At 54.3% G+C, this 21,177-nt stretch overlaps 1 protein-coding gene across 1 annotated transcript; it reads left to right on the top strand.

The window, feature by feature from the left end:
- Positions 1 to 1,508: 1,508 nt before the first annotated feature.
- Positions 1,509 to 14,586, top strand: SERPINA3 (serpin family A member 3; the record flags this gene model as incomplete). Its single annotated transcript, XM_084240327.1, has 6 exons — positions 1,509 to 2,142; positions 3,244 to 3,517; positions 5,885 to 6,035; positions 6,982 to 7,180; positions 13,223 to 13,317; positions 14,371 to 14,586. 6 exons carry the CDS (start codon positions 1,509 to 1,511, stop codon positions 14,584 to 14,586), a joined length of 1,569 nt encoding a protein of 522 aa, XP_084096453.1.
- Positions 14,587 to 21,177: the final 6,591 nt, after the last annotated feature.

Raw genomic sequence — 21,177 nt, 5'->3', positions numbered from 1 at the left:
GTTTATTAGAGAAGGGGACAGAAGAGCAAAGGACACTTGCGTGGACACTGGCAGGCAGAAAGGGCTGCCCCGAAAGGGACAGGCTTGCTGAGAGAGGCCTGCCTCGTCGCAGGCGGGCGGCCTGGAGGAGAGCGGCCTCCGCTGAGGGAGGTCAGTGCTGAGAAGCCCCGGCCTGGGACAGGGCACGGACAGGCAGGAGGCGGCTGCCCGGGGAGGGACAGAGAGCTGGTGAAAAGAAGCCCCTGCACAGCCACAGGTGGGCAGCGGGAGTGCTGCCCCAGCCGGTGCAGAGACCGCCCTGAGAGTGACTGCTCTTCTTTCCGGGGAGGGGAGCCTGCTCCTCCCTGGAGGGGTTTGTTGGTTGTTGACTTTGAATAAAGTATGTAGAATTTGAAAGAGGCCAGATGTCTACCCTGGCCCTCAATCTCCTATCTCCACCTTCAGGCCTGTGCCCAGGCTCCTGACACCCCCTGCTGCAGCCTGATGCCTGCTTGGGTCCTCGGTGAGCTGGGCGCTGGGGCCTAAGGACCTTGGTTCCTATAGCTGGGTTAATGGCTGTGTTAATCCTTCCTACCCACCCTCCAGCTCCTGGCATTGTGTGAGCCAGGGGTCTGGGGTTGTGGCACCTCCTTTCCCGGTTTTCTATTCTCCGCTGTCACATCACTATAAGTCAAACCCCTTCACCCTTTATCTCACAGGAGCCACTCTTGCAGAGATGGGACTCGTTCTCAGAGAGGTGGGAATCCACCTCAGAGAGGTCGCCCCACAGCACTCCCAGCGGCCCAGAGGAAGCCCTCCAGGTCCCTGAGACCTGAAGCCCATTGTTTTCCCCCCACCGGGAAGGCTTTGAGGCTTCCCAAGGCAGGGATTGCAAAGAATGTTCTGCCTCCCTTAGGTCTTCACGCCAATCATCAGGCCACCAAGGCACCAGCACTGCCCAGCAGCTTTTTGCGCCACCTGAACCCTCACTAGGGCCAGCCCCACTCAGAGAGGTGAGTCGGGCCCAAGGTCACACCAGTGGTCTGAGAGGTGGGAGGGCTCTGTGCTCTCTGGCTACCTGCAGGGCCTTTCTGGGGTTCTACCTGCAGGGACAGGTGGGAGGGAAGGGGAAGGAGCCGCTTTCTTGTTTCCTAATTGTATTAAAGTTCCTTCCCATTAAAGTCTCATGTTTTGTGTAAATGCAGCGGATGGCAGAACCCTATATAAAATAGGCAGGTTTGTGGGGTTTGGGCTGCCCCTCTCCCTGCCCTGTAACACCTTCACCTCTCTGTGGGGAAATGACATTAGAGTTCTTCCCTCAAAGAGTGGGAGGGAACGTGGAATATAATCAGGTGTAATTCATATATGTTGGGTACCTGGGAGGGCACCTTCCTCGGGGCACTCCCAAAACCAGCTCAAGGCAGAGGCAGGAACGCAGGCCCCCAAGGGAGCGGTGGGACAGGAGCAGGTCACCCTCTGCTCTTTCTAGACTTACCGGAGCTCTGCTTTTCAGAGTTGAAGGCAAAGGGATGTCACCCCTCCTAGCCCTGCTCCTGGTGGCTGGGCTCTGCGCCCCCGTGCGCGGTCAATCGGAAGACATTCCTGAGCAGGAAAATGTGGCCCAAGAGGGCCAGCTCACGGGCGCGCCCAGGGACACCCTCCGATTAGCCTCCAGCAACACTAAATTTGCCTTCGGCCTCTACAAGCAGTTGGCTTCAAAGAACCGCAACAGGAATGTGGCCTTCTCCCCGCTGAGCATCTCCATGGCCTTGGCCTTCCTGTCCCTGGGGGCTCGTAGCGCCACCTGGACAGAGATCCTGAAGGGCCTCAAGTTCAACCTCACGGAGATCCCCGAGTCAGAAATCCACCAGGGCTTCCAGCACCTGCTGAGCACCCTCAGCCGTCCCAACGACCAGCTGCAGCTGAGCCTGGGCAATGCCATGTTCATCGATGAGTCGCTGAGGCTGCTGGAAAAGTTCAAGGCTGAAGCCCAGGCGCTGTATGCCGCGGAGGCCTTCTCCACCAGCTTCATGGACACCGCCGCTGCCGAGAAGCTCATCAACAGCTACGTGGAGAAGAAAACCCAGGGGAAGATTGTGGACTTGATCAAGGGCCTTGAGCAGCCCACGGCGATGGTCCTGGTGAATTACATCTTCTTTAAAGGTGGGGCCGGGCTTGGGGGTGGAGGGAAACACTGGCCTTGGTAGCTCTGAGCCTTCAGGGGTCTTTGTGTCCCAGCTCTGTGGAATGTGTAAATAGACACATTCCAGGCAGAGGAGGGTGCCCTGGGCTGGGGGGTGGGAGGTCCAAGCTGGCCTGCCTGATAGGCATTGTCTTCCTTCCTGGGGTTCCAAATTCCTGGGCTCTGCAGAGGAATCCATTAACCCTTTGTCTGAACTGGACAAAGGCCTTTTTATTCTGATTTAAACTTGCCCTGCTAACAGGACTGACCTCACCATGGAAATCCCTCCCAGAAAGGCTGGGGCTGTGAGGGGGCGGCCTCCAGGAAGGTGCATGGCCGGGCTGTTTAGAGGCCAAGGCTGGCCGAAAGGCACAGACGCCGAGCTACTGGCTGCTGAGCCTGAGAAAGTGTCACAATCCCAAACCCCCCTGGATTGGGGGTGGGTTATAGGGGCCCCAGACTGAGAATCCAGAGTGAATCTGGGCAGATCACAAGGACAGCCCGTGGGTGGACGTGACCCGACATGAGGGGATCCATCCGTCCCTGCAAGTTACGAAAGATAAGCCACACTTCTCGACCCATGGCGCTGGGGATGCCTGGTGCCCCTGCCCCCCAAGATGTCACCATTGCCCATGGGGTTTTGTTCTTGGGGTCCTCCCGGCACCATTCAGGTGCAGATGGCTCACTCGGATGGGCATTCCCCTCTGTCTGCAGCAAGCAACCCACACGCGGGGCTCAGCCTCTTTCCTCCTTTTTCTCCCCAAACACTCCCCCAAATGTTTTGGCCTTTCTCTTGAGGCTTCAGGGATTGCCCATGTCTCCCAGGGAGGTCACCTATCTCCTCCTCCCCTCTTTGCACTGTCACATTTTTGGCTTCCCACTTAGCAAATGAACCAGGTCTTTGTTTCACGGCCTCCTGCCAGGCTCACCCCCAACAGCTCACCTATTTGGCAGGTGCTTTGGCCAATGCAGGCGGGAGAAACTATTTCATTCTTTCAAGGGAGAAACCTTGGGGGGCCCAGCAAGGGAGCAGGCAGGGCAGCCCTGGGTCACAGTTCTCTGACCACTCCATCCTCCTCTAGCCAAGTGGAAGAAACCCTTTGACCCCCGAGATACTTTCAAGACCAAGTTCTACATGAGCAAGAGCAGGCCGGTGACGGTGTCCATGATGAGCATGGAGGAGCTGACCGCGCCCAACTTCCGGGACAAGGCGCTGGGCTGCACGGTGCTGGAGCTCCAGTACACCAGCAACGACAGTGCCCTCTTAATCCTCCCTGACACTGGCAAAATGAGGCAGGTGGAGGCCAGGCTGAGCCCCGAGACCCTGAGGAGGTGGAGAGCCTCGCTGCAGATGAGGTGACTAGCCCAGGCCTGATACCTGCCCGCCCTCCTTCCAACGGGAACACCCCCTCTTCCTCAATGCCCACTCCCCCCCCCCCCGCCCCCAGTCATGCAGGGCCTGGCGGAGGTGGTGGCTGGAGAACAGGTACTGGGATGGGTGGAGTCTGGGATCACCTCCCCCTTGGCTGCCTGCGTGGCTTTGGGCTAATTTTCTCTGATGATGATGTTGGACCGAACGGGGAATCTTTAACATCTGCTTAGGCATGAGTAATCCCGACGCCCACGAGTGTTCTCTCCTTATCTTTACCTCTTCAAAGTCGAGGTGGACACAAGGAATTGTGCCTAGTTGAGGTGAGACAGACTGAGAACTATTATGTTCCTTCAATCAACATGTGTCGAAGGGTTAAATGAACACCTACTATGTGCCTGGCACTCATTTAGACCCTGAGGCTGCACTAGCAAATAAAAGCACAATTCCCTATGCTCATGCAGCTTCCTTTGAGAGTGACAATAAAACCATACAATCAGCAAGGAAATTATTTGATGTTTTTAGAAGGTGAAAAATAGGGGTAAGAGGAGAGTAGAGCAGGGTAAAAAAAAAAAAAAATTAGGAAAACTGGACCAAAAGGTAGCTCGTGATTTTTAATAGGGTAACCATTAGGCAATATTTGAAGGAAAGGATTAAGCCACATGGATATGCTGGAAAAGCATTGTACTTAGAGGGAACAGCCGGTGCAAAAACTCTAGCACAGAGATACCTTCGCTGGTGTGTTTGAGGATCAGTGAGGCCAGAGTGGCTGGAGCAGAATGAGTGAGAGGAAGGGTCTGGGATCAGGGCGTGGCTTGCTTGGGGTATGCAGGGCTGTGCAGACCCCTAGAAAACTTTAACTCTTCCTCCTTAAGTGAAATAGAGTCATCTTGAGAATTGGGCCCAAAACTGAGTGACCCGAATGTTGTTTTTGAAGGACTATCGGTGATGCTGAGCGGAGAATAGTGTGCAGAGGACAGGTGTTGGGGCGAGGGGGGGCGGAGGTAGGGGCCATTTAGGAGTCAAGGGCAGAAATCTGGGTGCGATCAGTGAAGGTAGGTCCAAGGAGGATATCTGGTTCCAGATAAACCTGAGGGTAGAGTCAGGCCAGGACATGGAATTCAGGAGACCAATATCAAAGGGAACAAGGGAGGCAGATGTAGTGCTGGGCCCTGCCAGGGGAGGGGGTGCAGGCAGCTTGACAAGGAGGAGAGTCCCGACACCAAGTCCAGCTCCAAGGCTCACGCCCCAGGGCAGCCTGACCTTGGCCAGCCACTGCTCTCCCCTGGGGCTCAGCTTCCTACTGAATGGAGAGGAGCATCCTGGCCACCGATGCTGCGTGTCTTGGCTCCTGCTCAGCAGATCCCAGGAGACCCCTGGACACACATCTGCCCCCACAAAACCCTGTGTTCGTCCTGCCTGCCTGAAACTTTCCTCCTCTAACACGAAATATCTACCACATAGCAGGGGCTTGATGACTAGTTGTAAATGGATAGAATATTCCCTGATTTACAAAGCACTGAGAAAACCTGCCTCAGACATTCCTGGCCCGTGGTGGGTGCTCAGTAAATATTTACTGAATGAATGAATCGCAGAGGAATAGACGCCCTCTCTATGCCCATGGACTCAAAGTTTAACGGGAGGTACAGCCTCCTCATATTTGGCGACTGTAAGGCCTGAGAGACCATGACAAGATTCTTAAGGGAAATGTTGCAGAGAGGTGGGGCTCAGAGGGTTTTTGCCTAAGAACTCACCAGTTCAGCTCAGAAGCAGTCCTCATCCTCAAGGTGCTCACTGCGGAGACAACGTGGGAGCTTCAGTTCATTGTTTCAGGATCCCCCAGTCCCTTCAGATGTAGCCACAGGCCCTTCATGCTGTGCTCAGCCCCTGCCCATGGCCTCTCCTCTCTCCTCCCCCCACTTGAAGGCTGCCTCCAGGCTATGGGGCACCCCCCCTTTCTTTCCACCTTCCTGCAATTTCTTCCACCTGCTCCTTCCCTCCTTTTCAGCTCTGTTCCCTCCTTTGGGACTCAGGCTCCATGCCACCTCCTGCAGGAAGCCTTCCTGGTGCCCGTGGAGTGGGTCGCCCCGGCACAGTCTCCCAGTGTGCTTGCTGGAGTGCGGGTGTTTCTGGCTGCTCTTCAAGCTTCAGAGAACAGGCCAGGCTCGGATCCCTGCCCATCACACAGTGGCACTTGCGTCTGTGGATGGACAGTCGCGAAACTTGGGAAAGGAGCATTTATTCCAGCAAGAGCAGAGGAGGCTGGAGAGGAAATAAGGGAAGACCAGACTGTGGGGGGTGGATGTGGGCACCCAGCCAAGCGGATGTTCAGGTTTATGTTTTTCATTTCTTAGCCTCATAGATGAGCTCTACCTGCCCAAGTTTTCCATCTCCAGCAACTACCAGCTGGAAAATATTCTGCCCAGGCTGGGTATAAGAAAAGTCTTCACCCATCAGGCTGACTTCTCGGGAGTCACCGGAAGGAAGAATCTGAAGGTTTCCCAGGTGAGTCGCTAGGCCTGGGATACTGCTTGAAGGGTGGAGGCCACGCACACCTTTGGATAATGTGGAATCATCCCATCACCTTCCCCGGGACAACCCCTCCCCACACCCCTGCCCCCACCCAGAAGCATGAGGTTACCACTGTGCTGGGGCTGACCCCCCACCCCACCCCCCCTGCAATATCACAGGATACACAGCCGGTCACAGGGAGGACCCTGGCTCAGAATTTGTGTGGCCCCCACCCATGCTAATGCCTACAGGGGCCGAGGAAGTAAATCCCTCTGCCCCTCAGCTTTGTCATCTGTAAAGCTGGGGTGAAAGTTGTTGGCTAGCATGCAGTGCCCGCAGAGCAATAAGAGGTGATGGGCAGTCACGACCGCCATGTGGCTGTTGTGATGACAACACACTAAGAGTAGACCTTGCACTGCGCTCCCAGAGCAGAGTGGTCAGAAGGGCGGGGGGCAGCTGGGCAGCCCCCCACTCTCCTCTGTACCCCACCTTTCAAAAGGTGTGGTAGTGGGAGTGCACAGTCCAGGGATGGGAACCACATCCTGTGCAAAGCAGCCGAGAGCCTGGCCCAAGAGAGATCTGCTCCAGCTGCTTTGAAGTGGAGAGACTTCCAGGAAGTTGCACGCAAGAAAAACATCTGGCGTTGCTCTTGTCCTCCCCGCCCCCAACAATAAGTGGGGAGTGGCTCAGAGGGGGGTCCAGAGCAGGGTGCTTCCACCCCATTCTCAACCCCGGGGACCCTGGGCAGATCACTACCGCCCCTGAGCCTCGTCTGTCCATGTGCTGGGACTATGCCAACCCGCGGCAGGCCTGTGGGGGACAGATGAAGAACGCCAGGCCAGCGGCGGCTGCTAAATGTCAGTCCCCTCGGAAGTGTTCAGGGAGGACGCTTCCCCTCGCCATCCTGCCTGTGGTGGGTAATGTTCTCGTGTCCCCACAGATGGTCCACCAGACAGAACTTGACGTGGCTGAGGTGGGCACGGAAGCAGCGGCCGCCACAGGAGTTAAAATGATCCCCTTGTCTGGAAAATGGGGCCCGATGAAAATTATGAATTTCAACAGGCCCTTTCTGTTGTGCATCGTCTCCAAAAAGACCGAGAGCATCCTCTTTCTGGCCAAAGTGGCCAACCCCAATCAGGGTAAGGCGCCTTCCTCCCTGAGCAAAGGCCCCGCCCGCCTGCACTAAGGAGCCAGGCGCCCGGGCCTCTGTGTACTAAGTGGCGTGCCAGATCCTGCCTGCATGTCCGTGACAGTGGCTCTGCCAGATGGGCCCGCACGCAGGGAGCCCGTGGACTGTTCATTCGGTGACTTGGAGACCACCTGACAACAATCATCTTCCTTGGACTGGACACCCCTTATGCCCCTGCACCTCGATCTGACTTCAAGCCTCCTCGGCCCCTGTTGCAGCCTCGTCAGCTCACCAAACCTGGCTTTGTGCCTGTGACCCTAAGGTCCCAATTGGGGGTGTGAGAGGAGTAGGTTAGGTTGAGAACCCTGCTGCTCTCAGGCTGATTCCTATCTTGGGTCCCCAGTTCCAGTTTCATTCTCCCCTGGGATATGCCCATCTACCTTTGCAGAGGCTCCTGACCCCAGACCACATCTACACAGCCTTTCCACCCCTTGCGGCTGCAGCTGAGCTGGGCCTCCCCTCTTCTAGGATCTCCCTCTTTGGCCCCTTGGCACCCCCAATCTGGGGAAAGTAGGTTCACGGCTGTAGCCTCTCAGCTGCTTTGCCAGGTCTGAGTCCTCTTCACCATAGATGAGCCCCGACTCAGACGGCAGAAGGGAGCCCCAGGAGTAAAGACTAAATGCACCAAAGCAACAATAAATGCACAAAACAAGCAGTCCTCGTGCTCACTCATTCCTGCGTCCCCAGATGCTGTGTGACAGGCGCTGAAGATGGTGTCCAGGAACTAAGTCATGGAGATCTTAATGCCAAGCAATCTGCTCAGGGCTGTACCTGGAATAACCTGTGATGATCCTGTCTTTAGCAGTTTGAAAGGGGTCTTTGGTTCTCAACTATGGCCAGGAAAGTATTCAAAGCTAAGTGTGGGCAAAGCAAAGTTTATTTAGTGACAGTATACCCAGGAAGGGGGCCCGAGGGGGCAGAGTGCATGGGAGAACAGTTGCATCAACAGTGGGGGATTCCTGTCTTAAAGGAGGCGTAAAGGGCAGCTCACGCTGTTCCTTCCTGGGGTTGATAGTGCAGCTACTCCAGATGTTGGTTCACTGGTCCTGGCAGGAGTTTCTATGTCATGCCCCCTTCAACTGCACTGCTGGGGGGGTAGCTCAGTTGTATCAGCCCTGGCAGGTTGGGGTGAGTGTCTGCCTTCCCCCTTCTGGGAAGGTTTTTCCTGGCATCCTGGATATAGTTGGCCGTTAGTTTTCTTAGGCATCACTCTCCCTGATCTAACTGCCTGACACCATGAGATGGATGCTATTATTAGGCCCATTTCGTAGACCAGGAAACTGAAGGACAGAGAGGTTCAAGGTTCAGTCATTCCTCCCAAGGCCACTGGATTTTGGGTCCTGAGCATGTGTGACGTCTCCCCCATACCAACAAGCAATTCTTCAACACAAGCAAAAGTCAGAAGTGCAGAAGTCAGTTTAATTCTGACACTATCTGCCTGGAGATGGCATCAGATTTTATACAAAAGATGAGACCCTTTTTTCATAGCAGACTGGTATTACAAAACATATTAAAACAAGTTCTTTGGAAAGAAGGAAAAATAACACAGGTGAAAAATTGGTATCTGAACCCAAAATACAGAGTGGCAAAAATGTTTAATGATTCCTCATTTTTAATCTCTGATGGATAATGGATTATCTATAGTAAAATAGTTGCAACATATTGTGAAGCTTCAAACTTAATGCAAAAGTGAGAAAAGAGAACAATCACACAAAGGCCAGAAGGGAGAAAAAATTAAGGATGTTGACGTAGGTTTCTCAACTTAAAGAGGTCTACTACTTGAAAGCAAAAGGTGAAAGTTAAAAATGTATTGTAAGTCCTTAATCCACTGAAGAAACACAAAACAAAGAAGGATAGCTAAAAAGTCAATAGTTGAGTTAAATGGCAACATATACACAATTCAAATAACCCCAAAATAAGATAAAAAAGGAGGAAAGATGCAAAAGACATCAATTAAATAGAAAAAAAAATAGCAATTTAGGAGCTCTGACTCCAACCAGATTGATAATCACTTTTTGTAACCAAAATTATAACAATTCATTCACACATTCATCCATTTATTCACTAAATTGGTATTAAATATTAATCATTGAAGTCTTGTGGAGACGTCAATGGTGTACAAAAGTGTCAGGGTCCCAGCCCTTGGGAGTTTTGACAGGTAAACTTGTAATTGGAATACAAGTTGTGATAGTCATTGGGAGTGGGGTGGGCCGGGCTGGGTCTCTATCTCACACCATATTTCAACAAGTCAAGGTCCTTATGAACATGGGGGTAAATCTTCAAGATTTTGGCAGTCGATTTCTAATTCTGACCCCAAAATCATAAACAACAAGAGAAAAAAATAGACAAATTGAAGGTCATCAAAATGAGAAGCTTTTGTACATCGAAAGCCACTATCAAGAAGAGAACAGTGATGACATACAGAATGAGAGAAAATATTTTAAAAATCATGTATTTGAGAAGGGTATTTACTGTATCTAGACTATTTAAATAACACTTTTAGCTCCATAGTAAAGAGGTAAATGATCCAATTCAAAACAGGCAAGAGGCTGGAATAAATAGACATTTCTCCAAAGAAGATCTACAAATGGCCAGCCAGCACCGGACAGGTGTGCAAAGCCCTCGCCAGCAGGGAACACAATCCAAAGTGCAGTGAGATACACCTACCAAGCCCCCTGCATCTACTCACCCTAACAACAAGGACAGTGATGATGACAATAATGGAAAATAACATGTTGCCCAGGACGTGGGGAAATGAGAACACTTGTGCCTATCGATGGGAACATAAGATAGCGCCGCTGTTGTGTGGTAACTGCCTGGCAGGACCTCAACAAATTAAACATAGAGTTACATGTAAGTCAGCAGTTCTGTTTGTAGGTTTACGCCCAAGAAAAACAAAACCGTATATCTACACAAAAACCTGTACTTGAATGTTCAGAACAGTTTTATTCAGAACCAAAAAATCTGAAATTGCCAAATATCCATTATCTGAACCATGGATAAGCAAAATGGGGTCAGTCTAGACAATGGGATATTATTCAGACATGGAAAGGACTGAGCACTGACTCCTGCTTCTCCGTGGCTGAGTCTCGAAAACATGCTGACTGAATGAAGAAAGGCTCAGAAGGTCACGTGTCATAGGACTCCGTTTATATAAAATGTCCAAAACAAGAAAATCCATAAGGATGGGAAGCGGCTCTCAGGTGCTGGGGTGAAGGGTGGGGTTGGGGAGTAATGACTGATGGGTCAGGGATCTCCTTTAGGGGTGATGAAAATAGTTTGAAACCCAATAGGCGTGACGGACAATTGTTCACCATGAAGTGTGTCACATGAATGTCGAGTGTGTTTGTAACTATCATGTGGCGATCTTTTTTAGATCCTAACTCAAACAAACCAATGGTAAAAAAGCATTTGGAGGGTCTCCCTGGTGGCTCAAGAGATTAAGACACAACCTATGAAGCTATCACCAGCCTCTGCAGCACGAGTTTGATCCCCGGCCAGGGAGCTACCCACATGGCACAGCAGACCTCTCCTGACTCGCCCGCTGCTCCTCTCAGCAGTGTATTTCAGTAGATCCACCTGTTCTGTTCCCCACTCTGTCTCTGGTGAATCCTCTCACCCACCCTCCACACACACCTTTGGCCTGTACCCCAGTTCCTATATGCATAAATAAATAAATAAATAAAATAAGCATTTGGAGCCAGTTAGGGTAACAATCACTTGCTGTTTGAGGACATTAAGGATTTACGTTTTATGTTTTTAAGGTGTGATAGGTAGCTATGATTTTTGAAAAAAATCCTAGAGATAAAATGGGATGATGTGTAGGATTTGCTTCAAAATAATTAAAGAATGAAAACAATTCAGAGGTGTGTGGGAAAAATTGTTAGCCTCATGTCAACAAGGGGCTCACTGTACAGTCCTGCCTACTTTTGTTTATGTTTGAATTTTTCCATAGTAAGATTTGAAACAAAGATATTCGTGTGGGCAGGATTATGCCTTACTCACCAGCTCTACTGTGCCCTCAGCAGGCCTGGGCATCCTGTGGTGGCTCAATACAACAGATTTTATAATGGGCTCCTGCTGTCTCCTCCCCCGGGTGAGCATCAAGGCAGAGACCTGAAGGCCCGGAGAAGCCAACGGGTGGTGACGGTGCAGGAGTTGATGTCCAGCCAGTGGACGAGCAGAGCAAAGCTAATGTTGCCAAAACAAAACTGGAGAAAATTGTCTGGCTACACCCCTCACCCACAGAGACCTTGTCTCTGCAGTCAGCCTGCAGGCCACCCGGAGCCATCCCACCACCAAGCCAGCTCCAGAAGGACAGCCCATCTGAGTTACGAAAGTTTTGCAAATACTTTCTGTACACATTAACTTGTTTGTGCTGCATTGAGTGGAAAGTTCTATTGATGTTCCTGAAGAATTTGTCACTACAAAAAAAAAAAAAAAAAGCGCTATTGTCACAATGAATAAGCCATGGTGCCTTTTTAAAAAAGATTTATTTATTTATGCATACAAGAACTGGGGTGTAAGCCAGAGGTGCAAGGGGTGAGAGGATTCACCAGAGACAGAGTGGGGAGCAGAACAGGCAGACCCACTGTAATACACTGCTGAGGGGAGCAGCGGGTGAGTCAGGAGAGGTCTGCTGCACTGTGAGGGTATCTCCCTGGCTGGGGATCGAACTTGGTGCTGCAGAGGCTGCGGACAGCTTCATAGGTTGTGTCTTAACCCCTAGCGCCACCAGGGAGGCCCACCATCATGACATTTTAAAGTGCTGTACCTGAGCTCCTTGGAGAAAGACCAGAGACGTGGGTGCCGAGAGTGCACCTACTCTGGTGGGTGGATGAGAGGAGGAACCCCCAGGGCAGGGTTGGGGAGGGGGGGCTCTCACTGCAATTTGCTCTGCTCTTTACTAGTTGCAAAGGCTGACCTTAGGGAGCCCAGATTTGACCTTGGGGGCAGCTGCGCGTGGTGGGAGGGTGGAGGAAGGCCTGAGACTCAGGGGAGGCTGGCCGCAGAGTGAGGAGTGAGACTCAGCCCCTGACACCAGCCCAGCACCTGGGCACCGCCATGCTCTCAGCTCCTTCTTCTCCAGGCATGGATTTCCACACCTTCTGAAGGGGAGGGCGGGGGTTGTTTTCCTCCCGGCTGTTTGTGCCGGAGGTGGACATTAGACCAAGGGCAGCCGCAGCACGGTCTGTGTTGATCCCAGATGTCCAGCCTGTCACCATCCTCCCCTGCAGGAACGGGTTTCTGTGTCCAGAGCCAGGCAGACCTGCTGGAGCACCCCGGCCCTCGCGAGGGCTCCCAGAAAGCCCTCCACTTGAGGTGAGTGTGGCGCTGGAGGTGTGGTTGGAGTCCCAGCTCCCCAGCCAATGTGGTGAACCGGCCACAAGCCATCTCCTGAGGTCCACATGTGCATAAGTGCATGCACACACTTGCACACCCGTACACACGCCTCCCTGCCACTCTGAGAGCTGCAACCATAGGCTGCGGTCTGGATGGTGCTGGCCCACCCTGCTGCCATGACCTTCCACATACGATTGCCTCTGTTGCAATCCCTTTCTGGGCTCTCTCCTGCTCCATCTTCCGGTATCAGCTCAGGGCCACCTCCTCCAGGAAGCCTTCCAGAAACTCCTTGCTATCTGTGCCTCCTCCTGTGCTTTCCCCACCCACTCTTTGTAGGTCTCTTCTGGCTGCCGCTGCTCAGAGAACTGTAATCAGCTATCTGCGTTTCCTCCTCCCACAACAGCTGGAGGAGGCAGCTCTTTCCAGGCAGGGCCCAGGCTGCCTTCCCCTCATGTCCTGACTGCCAAATATTTCTTGAATGAGTAAGTCAACCAGTGAATGAACCAAGCTTCTCCCTCAGCCTCTTTTCCCATCTGTACAATGTCAGATTGAGTCATGGCATCCTGTCAGCCCGAAAGCTCTCTGGTTTCAGAGACCTGGCTGTGCCCAACACAGAGCTCGTGAGAGTGTCCGCGTGCCTGCCCCCCAGGCCCGAGCCCCCTGCAGAAGCGGCTGTCCCTCACGCCCATCGTGCAGCTCAAGCCCTGGCATGGGGCAGACTCTCAGCCAGTGTTTGCTCAGCGAGTGAACGAAGGAACGTTAAGTAGAATAAGAGGCTGACGTCATAAACCAAAGCGGGTTCCCAGGGACAGGGAGCCTTCTCTGCTGTCCGCCGCCCTGGGGAATGACAGTTCTGCAGACGAGGATTTCCTGGAGGCTGCGTTTCAGCTGCTTCTTCCCTCTACAGAGAGAACTTAGGCTCAGAGGGGGCCAGAGCCTCACAAGATCACACGGAAAACCAGAGGGACGTGATGACCAGCAATTCTGTCAGCACTTTATCCAAACTCAGGGGGACAGACAGGGCCAAGCAGGATTGCCGCTGGTGGAGCTAGGTTGGGGAGCAAGGTGTCAGGGAGCGGGGTCCCCAAGGACCAGGAAACGCTTGTGCCCCAGGAGTGCAACTGGAGTCCCGGAGTGCACTTGCTGGAGAGCCACGCAGACCAGCTGCTCTTCTGGCAAACGCTGAGCGCTCACCTCTGGACATATATGTCAGCATTCGAGATGGGCACGAGAAGCAGGGCAGAGTACCAGCCGGTGGCAGGACAGAGTGGGACTTTCTGAGGGACCTTTGACAGAGAACTGAATGAAACGAGGCTATGAGCCATGGAAAGGCCTGAAGACAGGCTGTTCTGGCAGCCAACGTAAGTGCAAAGGTCCTGAGGCAGAAATGAGCTGTTAAGCTCTAGACTAGCAAGAAGACCAGGGTGGTCAGAGCAGACAGAGAAGGGGAAGGACAGTCAGGGGTGAGGACAGCGAGGGCCAGATCATGCAGAGGCCCCAAGAGGTGGTGAGAAGTTCTCCAAAGTGGAGGGGAGGGGACTTCTCGCCGGAGTGCACACCCCCTTTCACCAGCTCTGGTTTCAAGTCCTTACTCTGCCACCTACAGGCTGCTCACACTTGGGCAGGTGACTTGGCCTTCCCGAGCCTCCATTTCCTTCTCTGCCAAGCGGGGGTATTACTGCCTCCCCGTGGGACTGTGGTGAGGGTGAATGAAGGCCGGCTATGGAGGCGCCTGGCTCAGAGCAGCCGTGCCTTGGATAGCGTGGATTACTGACACTGCTATCATTGTCTTCCCAGGGCCCTGCATGCCCACCACGGGCCCTGAGGATGGATGCCCCGCGGTGGTGGTCGCTGGCCACTGTGTTCACGGCCACGGCTCACTGTCTGGCCCTGGCTGACCCAGAGGATTCTGATCTCCTCAACCCCAGTCCCCAGGACAGCCCCCCCAGGCCTGCTCTGCCCTGCCACAAAATCTCCGTGGGCAACATTGACTTTGCTGACAGCTGGCTCTAAGGGATCCGGGGGCAAACATCCTCTTCTCCCCCGTGAGCTTCTCCTTGGCCTTGGCCATGCTGCTCCGAGACAACCCTGCGGCCAGCAGGACCCAGCTCCTGGAGGGCCTGGGGTTCAACCTGAGCATGGTGCTCGAGGCTGAGATCCAGGAGGGGTTCCAGGATCTGCTGGTCAAGCTCCCCGGGCGGGACCCCCAGCTCCTCGTGACCTTGGACCAGCACAGGGTTGTCAGCCCATGCGCGGGGCCCTTCCGCACGCACCTTGACAAGTACGCAGAGAAGCAGACCCCGGGGACGCTTGGGGCCCGGGTGGAGGACCTCAGGAGCGAAACCGAGGCGGTCTCCACGAACCGCGTGCTCCTCAGAGGTAAGAGTGCATGATCAGCGTGGACTCTCCCTTCAGGAATGGGGGCTCCAATTGCTCCTCAACCCCTTTTCTCTCCAGCGTCCAGGAAGCCTCCCAGGCTCGCTTAGATGCAGGGCTCCCCCTCCTACTCCCCACAGCTGCCAGATGGGTCACCCCTAAGCCCCTGCTCAGTTGTCTCAAGGGCGACATGGGTGTGTCTCTCCCCTCAGCAGGGTGGGCGAGAGCCTTTGACCCAAGTGCCACCAGCCCCAAAGACTTCTTCGTGAGCGAGCGCAGGGCGGTGCAGGTGCCCATGATGAAGCAGAAGGCCGGCCACCGCCTCCTGCATGACCCCGAGCTGCAGTGCACCGTGCTGCATCTGGGTCACGCGGGCAACACCACCACCTTCTTCGTTGTCCCCCACCGGGGCAAGCTGACACAGCTGGAAGATGCCTTGCTTCCCGAAATGCCGATCAAGTGGGACAGTCTGCTCAGGACAAGGTAGGCTGCTCGCCCAGAGGCCGGGAAGCCAGTCCCTGCCTGCTAGCTTAGTCCCCTACATGTCCCCCAGGGTACTGCCCTCCCAGAGTGCTGACCCCCCCAGGGTACTGTCCTCCCTGGGCACTGTCCCTGCCTGCCCTGAAGGTGTCATGACTGGGGCCTGGGAGGGAGCACTGGATCAGGAGCCTGAAGCTGTCTCCAGCCCCAGCTCTGTGCTGACCAGCTTTGGAACGTCTTTCTGTGGCCCTCCCGAGGCGAATGGGACAGAGAGCAGAGGCCAGGAAGAGGCAGGGGGTGAGGAGAAGGTGCCCTCCTGGGTTGTTAGAGAGCAGAGGCTGCTGACTGCAGAAGTGTGTGTCAAACGCGCATCTCAATAGCAAACCGACTTCTGTCTCTCTACAGAGAACTCGACTTCTATTTCCCCCAATTTTCCATCTCCAGCACCTACACACTGGAGGAGCACCTCCGAGGCGTGGCTGTGGGCTTCCCGGGACACTCTGCACTGCACATTTTCAAAGTACGTTGGGATTGGGGTTTCAGGGGGCAGGCCGGCTCTTGATGCCCTTTGGCTACTGCTGGACAGAGGATGCTAACTCTGTAATCATGCGAGGCTCCTCCGTCTGCGTCTCTGCTCCTGCTCCACATGCCACCCACCGCACAGGCCTGCCCTTGGGGCACACAGGAAAAGGGAAGCAAAGTCAGGGCTGCAAGTGCAGAGGATGCTTCCTGGGGATGTCACTCCTGACCAGAAGGACAAGCTACAAAAAAGGGCCTGAGCAGGGCCCGGGGAAAGGCTGGGAGGAGAGGCTCGGCCTCTGGGACCCAGGAGTCCCCTATCTGGATGGACCTGAGGCCCTGGACAACCCTGGAAGCCATTCTGATGACCTGGAAGCCAAATCAGGGGCTTTAGGCCTAATCGTATGTGTGCTCTAGAAAGCTCTAGAAAGATCTGTGGAGGCACATAGGTCACTCCTGGCCCTGGGCAGAGAATGGAGGTAAATGGCCAAGGTCACGCACTGAGGGGAGAGTTGCAGAAGGTCAGAGGGAACATTGGAGAGGCGGGACCTCACAGGCCCCCTCAGCCCCTCTCCCACCTGCGCTCTGATGCTCAGGCCACACCTCATGGCAAAATGATGAGGTCAGTGCTGCCCTTCCTTCTTGCAGATGAGGACACGCAGCTTGGAGAGGCCGAGGAACTGACCAGGATTCCCAGTCTGGTCAGCAGCAAGCAGGGTCTACCAGGTCAAGTTGTCCTACACCAAAGTGGCCTGGGTCCCTTTCTGCATTAGCCCGGGTCCCTGTGGCCTCCCTGTGCCCTTGAGGGGGCGTGGCGTGGAGGGCAGCATACCCGCATCCAGGTCCGGGCTTGTCCCGTCCAGCTGTGTGGCCTCCGGCAAGCTGCAGCACCCCTCTGAGCGCCGACTGCCAAATCAGATAACTGGGGACCCCGAGCCCATCTGAGAGGGGAAGTGACTTGCCCAAGATCACATTGCCCTGGGGAGGCCAAGGGGTGCAGGGCCAGGTTCGGGAGCCTTCTGCAGACAGCGGTGTCCGTGAAGGGGACATGACGCGAGACGGCATTGCTAAGGCACAGACTGAGCAGCGAAGGGGCCAGAATGAAGTCCAGCGCTGGGGCGGCAGAGAGGAGCCGAGGGAATCCCAGTGGGAAGGGGGGCGAGAAGGTTGGGTGAGTCACATGCAGTGTGGGGAAAGCAGGAAAAAATGAAACAAAAGGAAAGGCCTAGTTGATCCTTCCTGAGAGATCAATCGATGATTCCAGAATTTTCCTTCCAGGTCACTCACAAGGCCACGATGACGCTGGACGAGGCAGGCTTGGAGGCTGCCGGTGCCACCAGCATCCAGCTGGCTCCCCGGTCTCAGCCCCGTCTTGATCCCACGCCGCCTCCAGACACTGAATCCCATCGGCCTTTCCTCGTGGTGACTTCCCACAGGGACACGAGGAGCGTGCTTCTGCTGGGGAGGGTGGTCAACCCACTGGGATAACGGGGTCCTCTGTGGGGCCCTGCCCAAAAGGCAACTGCATTTGATTTTCCTGCTTCATATGGTTTCTCCCTTTCCGGGCTGAGGCCCGGCCTGCTGCCTAAGTGTCTGGGTGGCCCTGGAGGCATCGCTGGGCTTGCGGGGATCCCCTCCTCTGGGTGTTGATGGGGGACCCCCTGCACACCCCATCCAGCCATGAACAGCACCTTGGCCCTCGGGCCTGGGGCTTCGGCTGCGGAGTCAGGGTGAATGAATGTTGCTCTCCCCTGGGCCTCTCCACGGTGTCTCTCCTGGGTCTCCCGTGTGGGGGATAGGAAGGGAAACAAAGCCTTGAGCACCTACTGTGTGCCGGGTGCTTTCTGTATTTTGTCTCACTTGAAAATTAATCGTTGAGGGCCTCCCCGGTGGCACAGCGGTTGAGCACTGGGTTGCGAAGCTGCCTGCGGCCTCTGCTGCGCCAGTTAGATCCCCAGCTGCTCCCCAGCCACCGGAGGCGGGTCCCCCATGGCGCGCAGACCTCTCCTGCCTCCCGCTGCTCCCCTCAGCAGTGTACTTCGGTCCTTCTGCCTGCTCTGCTCCCCGCTCTGGCTCTGGTGAATTCTCTCTCCCTCCCGCGCTTCTGACTGTACCCAGTGCTTGTATAAACAAAACAAACAAACAAGCAAACAAACAAATAAATAAATAAAACATGCCTCTATAAAAAAAAAATGCATTAAAAAAAAGAATAAAGTTGAAGGACTCATGCCACTTGATTAAAAAAAAAGAAAATGAATCATTGGTTCCCACCAAAAAACCAACAAGGCAAGTACTAGGTTGAATCACATGAAATTGATGCTATTTGGCTCTTTTTCGGTAACCTACCAAAAAGGCAACTGCAGTTGATTCTCCCGCTTCATGTGGTTTCTCCCTTTTCAGGCGAAGGCCCGCTGCTTAAGATGCCCAGTCACCAGCTAGTAAGTGGCACAGCAGGGCAGGCGCCTTACCTCGTCTGCATTCTGCTAAGTCACCGACGCTCACACTGCGGGCACTGGACTGGGCATTTGCTAGAAACCTGACTTTGGTTCAACAGGTTGGGGCCAGGACCTCGGTCCCTGCTCCTCTCAAGGTCGTAGGGATGCTGAGGCTACTGCTGGTGCTACTTGCTGTGGTCACCAGGGTACTCATCCCACTGGGGAGTCAGTAGAGCATGAGGGGGGATTCTGGCCCCTTGATAACCCTTGTAGGGCTGAGTACAGTGTCGGCCATACCTCTTCAAAGGTTGCAGACAAAGCGTGTTCTAGGGTCACCTATTAATGGGCATATGGCGCGGGGGTAAGTGTTGCAAGGAAAGGCTTTGTGCCCGTCCCAGGCATGCGTGGGTGTTGTAACTGTCTGCGGGCTGTGCTCCAGTCAGTCATGGAGCTGAATTTGGCTGGTCACTGGCTCACGTCCCTGGGTCTCCGGCTGCACAGAAGAAGGGAGCCGTTAGCTTTGGGACCAGACACCCCTGGGACAGGTCCTATACCTGGGACAAGTTTCACCAGATGCCCACCTGGAGCAGTGATGAGGACACCAGCAGACACACAGCCGTGCCCTATGCCAAGCCAAGTGTTATAATGGGGGGGCCTCTGACCCTTCATTTTCCATTTATTGGCAGAGAGGGGGGGTGTCTGTGGGATCCTAGACTGCCCTAGGACAAGGCATTGGCATCTGGACCCTCACTTAAAACCCAGCCTGACCTGCATTGAAGTCCCCAGGGAAATGTGACACTGTTCCTGAGAGGCGAGACGGAAGTCACAGGCCTGTGGGTTCAGAAATGCTTGACCACATTTTACAAAAGATGTGCAAGACCCACCCCTTAGACCCTTCTGTCAACAGAGCCCATTTATGTGACATTCATTATTATAACAAGATCTTCTGTGATTTTGCTGAAATGAAGACAAGAGCAACATGTTATATAAAATATATAAAGATGTGTAAATCATCTGTCTTTATTTTGCACCTCCTCCACCCAATATTGCCCCATCAACAGACCTCAGACAAGCCATAGTAATGAAAACCAGTTCTCTTTGATATTTTGCTAATTTCCATTTCATCAACCCGGAGCTCACTACAGAGGTTTCAATTCTGTTGTCTGGAAGGTACCATTTTTCAAGGGACCAGTTCTTTTTTGCTTTATATAAGGATTTATTTTATTTATACCAGAACCAGAGTACAGGCCAGAAGTGTGGAAGGGTGAGAGGATTCACCAGAGACAGAGCGGGGAACAGAACAGGCAGACAAACACACTGCTGAGGGGAGCAGCGAGCGAGACGGGAGAGGTCTGCTCACCCTGTGGGTTGTTCCGAGACCGGCGGGGATTGAACTGGGGCTGCAGAGGCTGCGGACAGCTTCACAGCGCTGCACTCAATTGCCTGCACCACCAGGGAGGCCCCTTCAAGGGACCAGTTCTATTCGGCAGTTTGCTGTAGCTTGACTGGTAGCTGCTGATCCCTGGATCCAAGGAAAAATGGGCTCCTCTTGGATTTGCCCTCAGCAGGCCTGGCCAGGAGGTGACAGGGTCTTCCATCTGTCCTTCTGGGGTGCAGCACAAGGCGTGACAGCAGGAGGGAGGAGGAGACAAAGCCAAGATTCCTCAGGACAGCAAGAGGCCTGGAAGCTGGAAGCTGGAAGAGCCGGAGCTAGGCCTGCATTCCACCAGTATCTATTGAGCTCCTACTGCATACACGAACTGGGTGTGAACTCTCAAAGCTTACAGGGTTGGAGTGGGGGAAACAGGCCCCTACCCCCAGAAAGGACAAGGCTTCTGACACCAGAAGTTCCAGCAAAGAGGGGTAGACTTAACCCTGTGGGGTAACAACTGGGGAGGCTGAGTTCCTGGGGCAGATTTGGACATATGAGGGGGAAGGAGGCGGGTGGGGCTGCTTTCTTATTTAGAAGGAAGGAAATTACAGGTCAAGTCAAACCAACATGAAGAGCAAGCAGTATCCTCAGTGTCTGGGGCCCCAGTCTGGCCTGGCACCCCCGACTGTGCAGCCTGCTGGTAAAAGTGGAGAAAACCCAGCCCTGGAGAGCTTGGTGAGGGGGTGGTTACAGCCAGTTGTCCAGAGACCCTAAGGAGACAGGGCTCAGAGACCTACATTGGGGCTATTTACACACACACACACACACACACCCCCGCCCCCAGTGACCCAGTTGGGCGGGGGCAGGGTAGTCTAGTGGTCAGTTGTTCCCACATGCACGAACCCCAGGTCCCAATGATCACAAAGTCCCTATTCAAAGACCAGGCTGACCAGGCTGTGTCCTGTGCCTGGCTCAGGCATTCCGCCTGATGCAGGAGCCCCAGGGAGCGGGGGCCTCGTGCCTCTTCATGACCGCCCCTGGCCCCCAGGAGGTGCTGAGCAATGCTTGTTAGGTGAATCTCTGACCACCTCGTGTGGCCTACACAGCATGGTCAACAATGACAGGTCCCTTAAGTTCCCTAGAGGGATGGGGTCCATCCCTCGGGTGGTGGAAAGTCCATTCTGGCCACTGGGGGCTCCCCCACAGGCTGTGTCCAGGCCAGAGTGGACTTGGGCCAGGTCATGGACATCCACATGCTCAGGGCCCTGCCGGGTGCCCCTGTCCAGACCTGCGGGGTCTCTGGAGGTTGGCTGGTATTTCCCTGGACACTGGTTTGCAGTGTTGACACCCCTATTCAGGGCACCCCATCTCCTCCTTCAGAGTTTAAAGGATTTTTCCATTTTCCCTCTGAGATGGCCTAGC

The sequence above is a fragment of the Talpa europaea genome, assembly GCF_964194135.1.
Source record: "Talpa europaea genome assembly, chromosome: 8".
Taxonomy (NCBI): domain Eukaryota; kingdom Metazoa; phylum Chordata; class Mammalia; order Eulipotyphla; family Talpidae; genus Talpa; species Talpa europaea.
The sequence above is the reverse complement of the archived record's forward strand: the minus strand, read 5'-3'. Positions and strand labels throughout refer to the sequence as shown.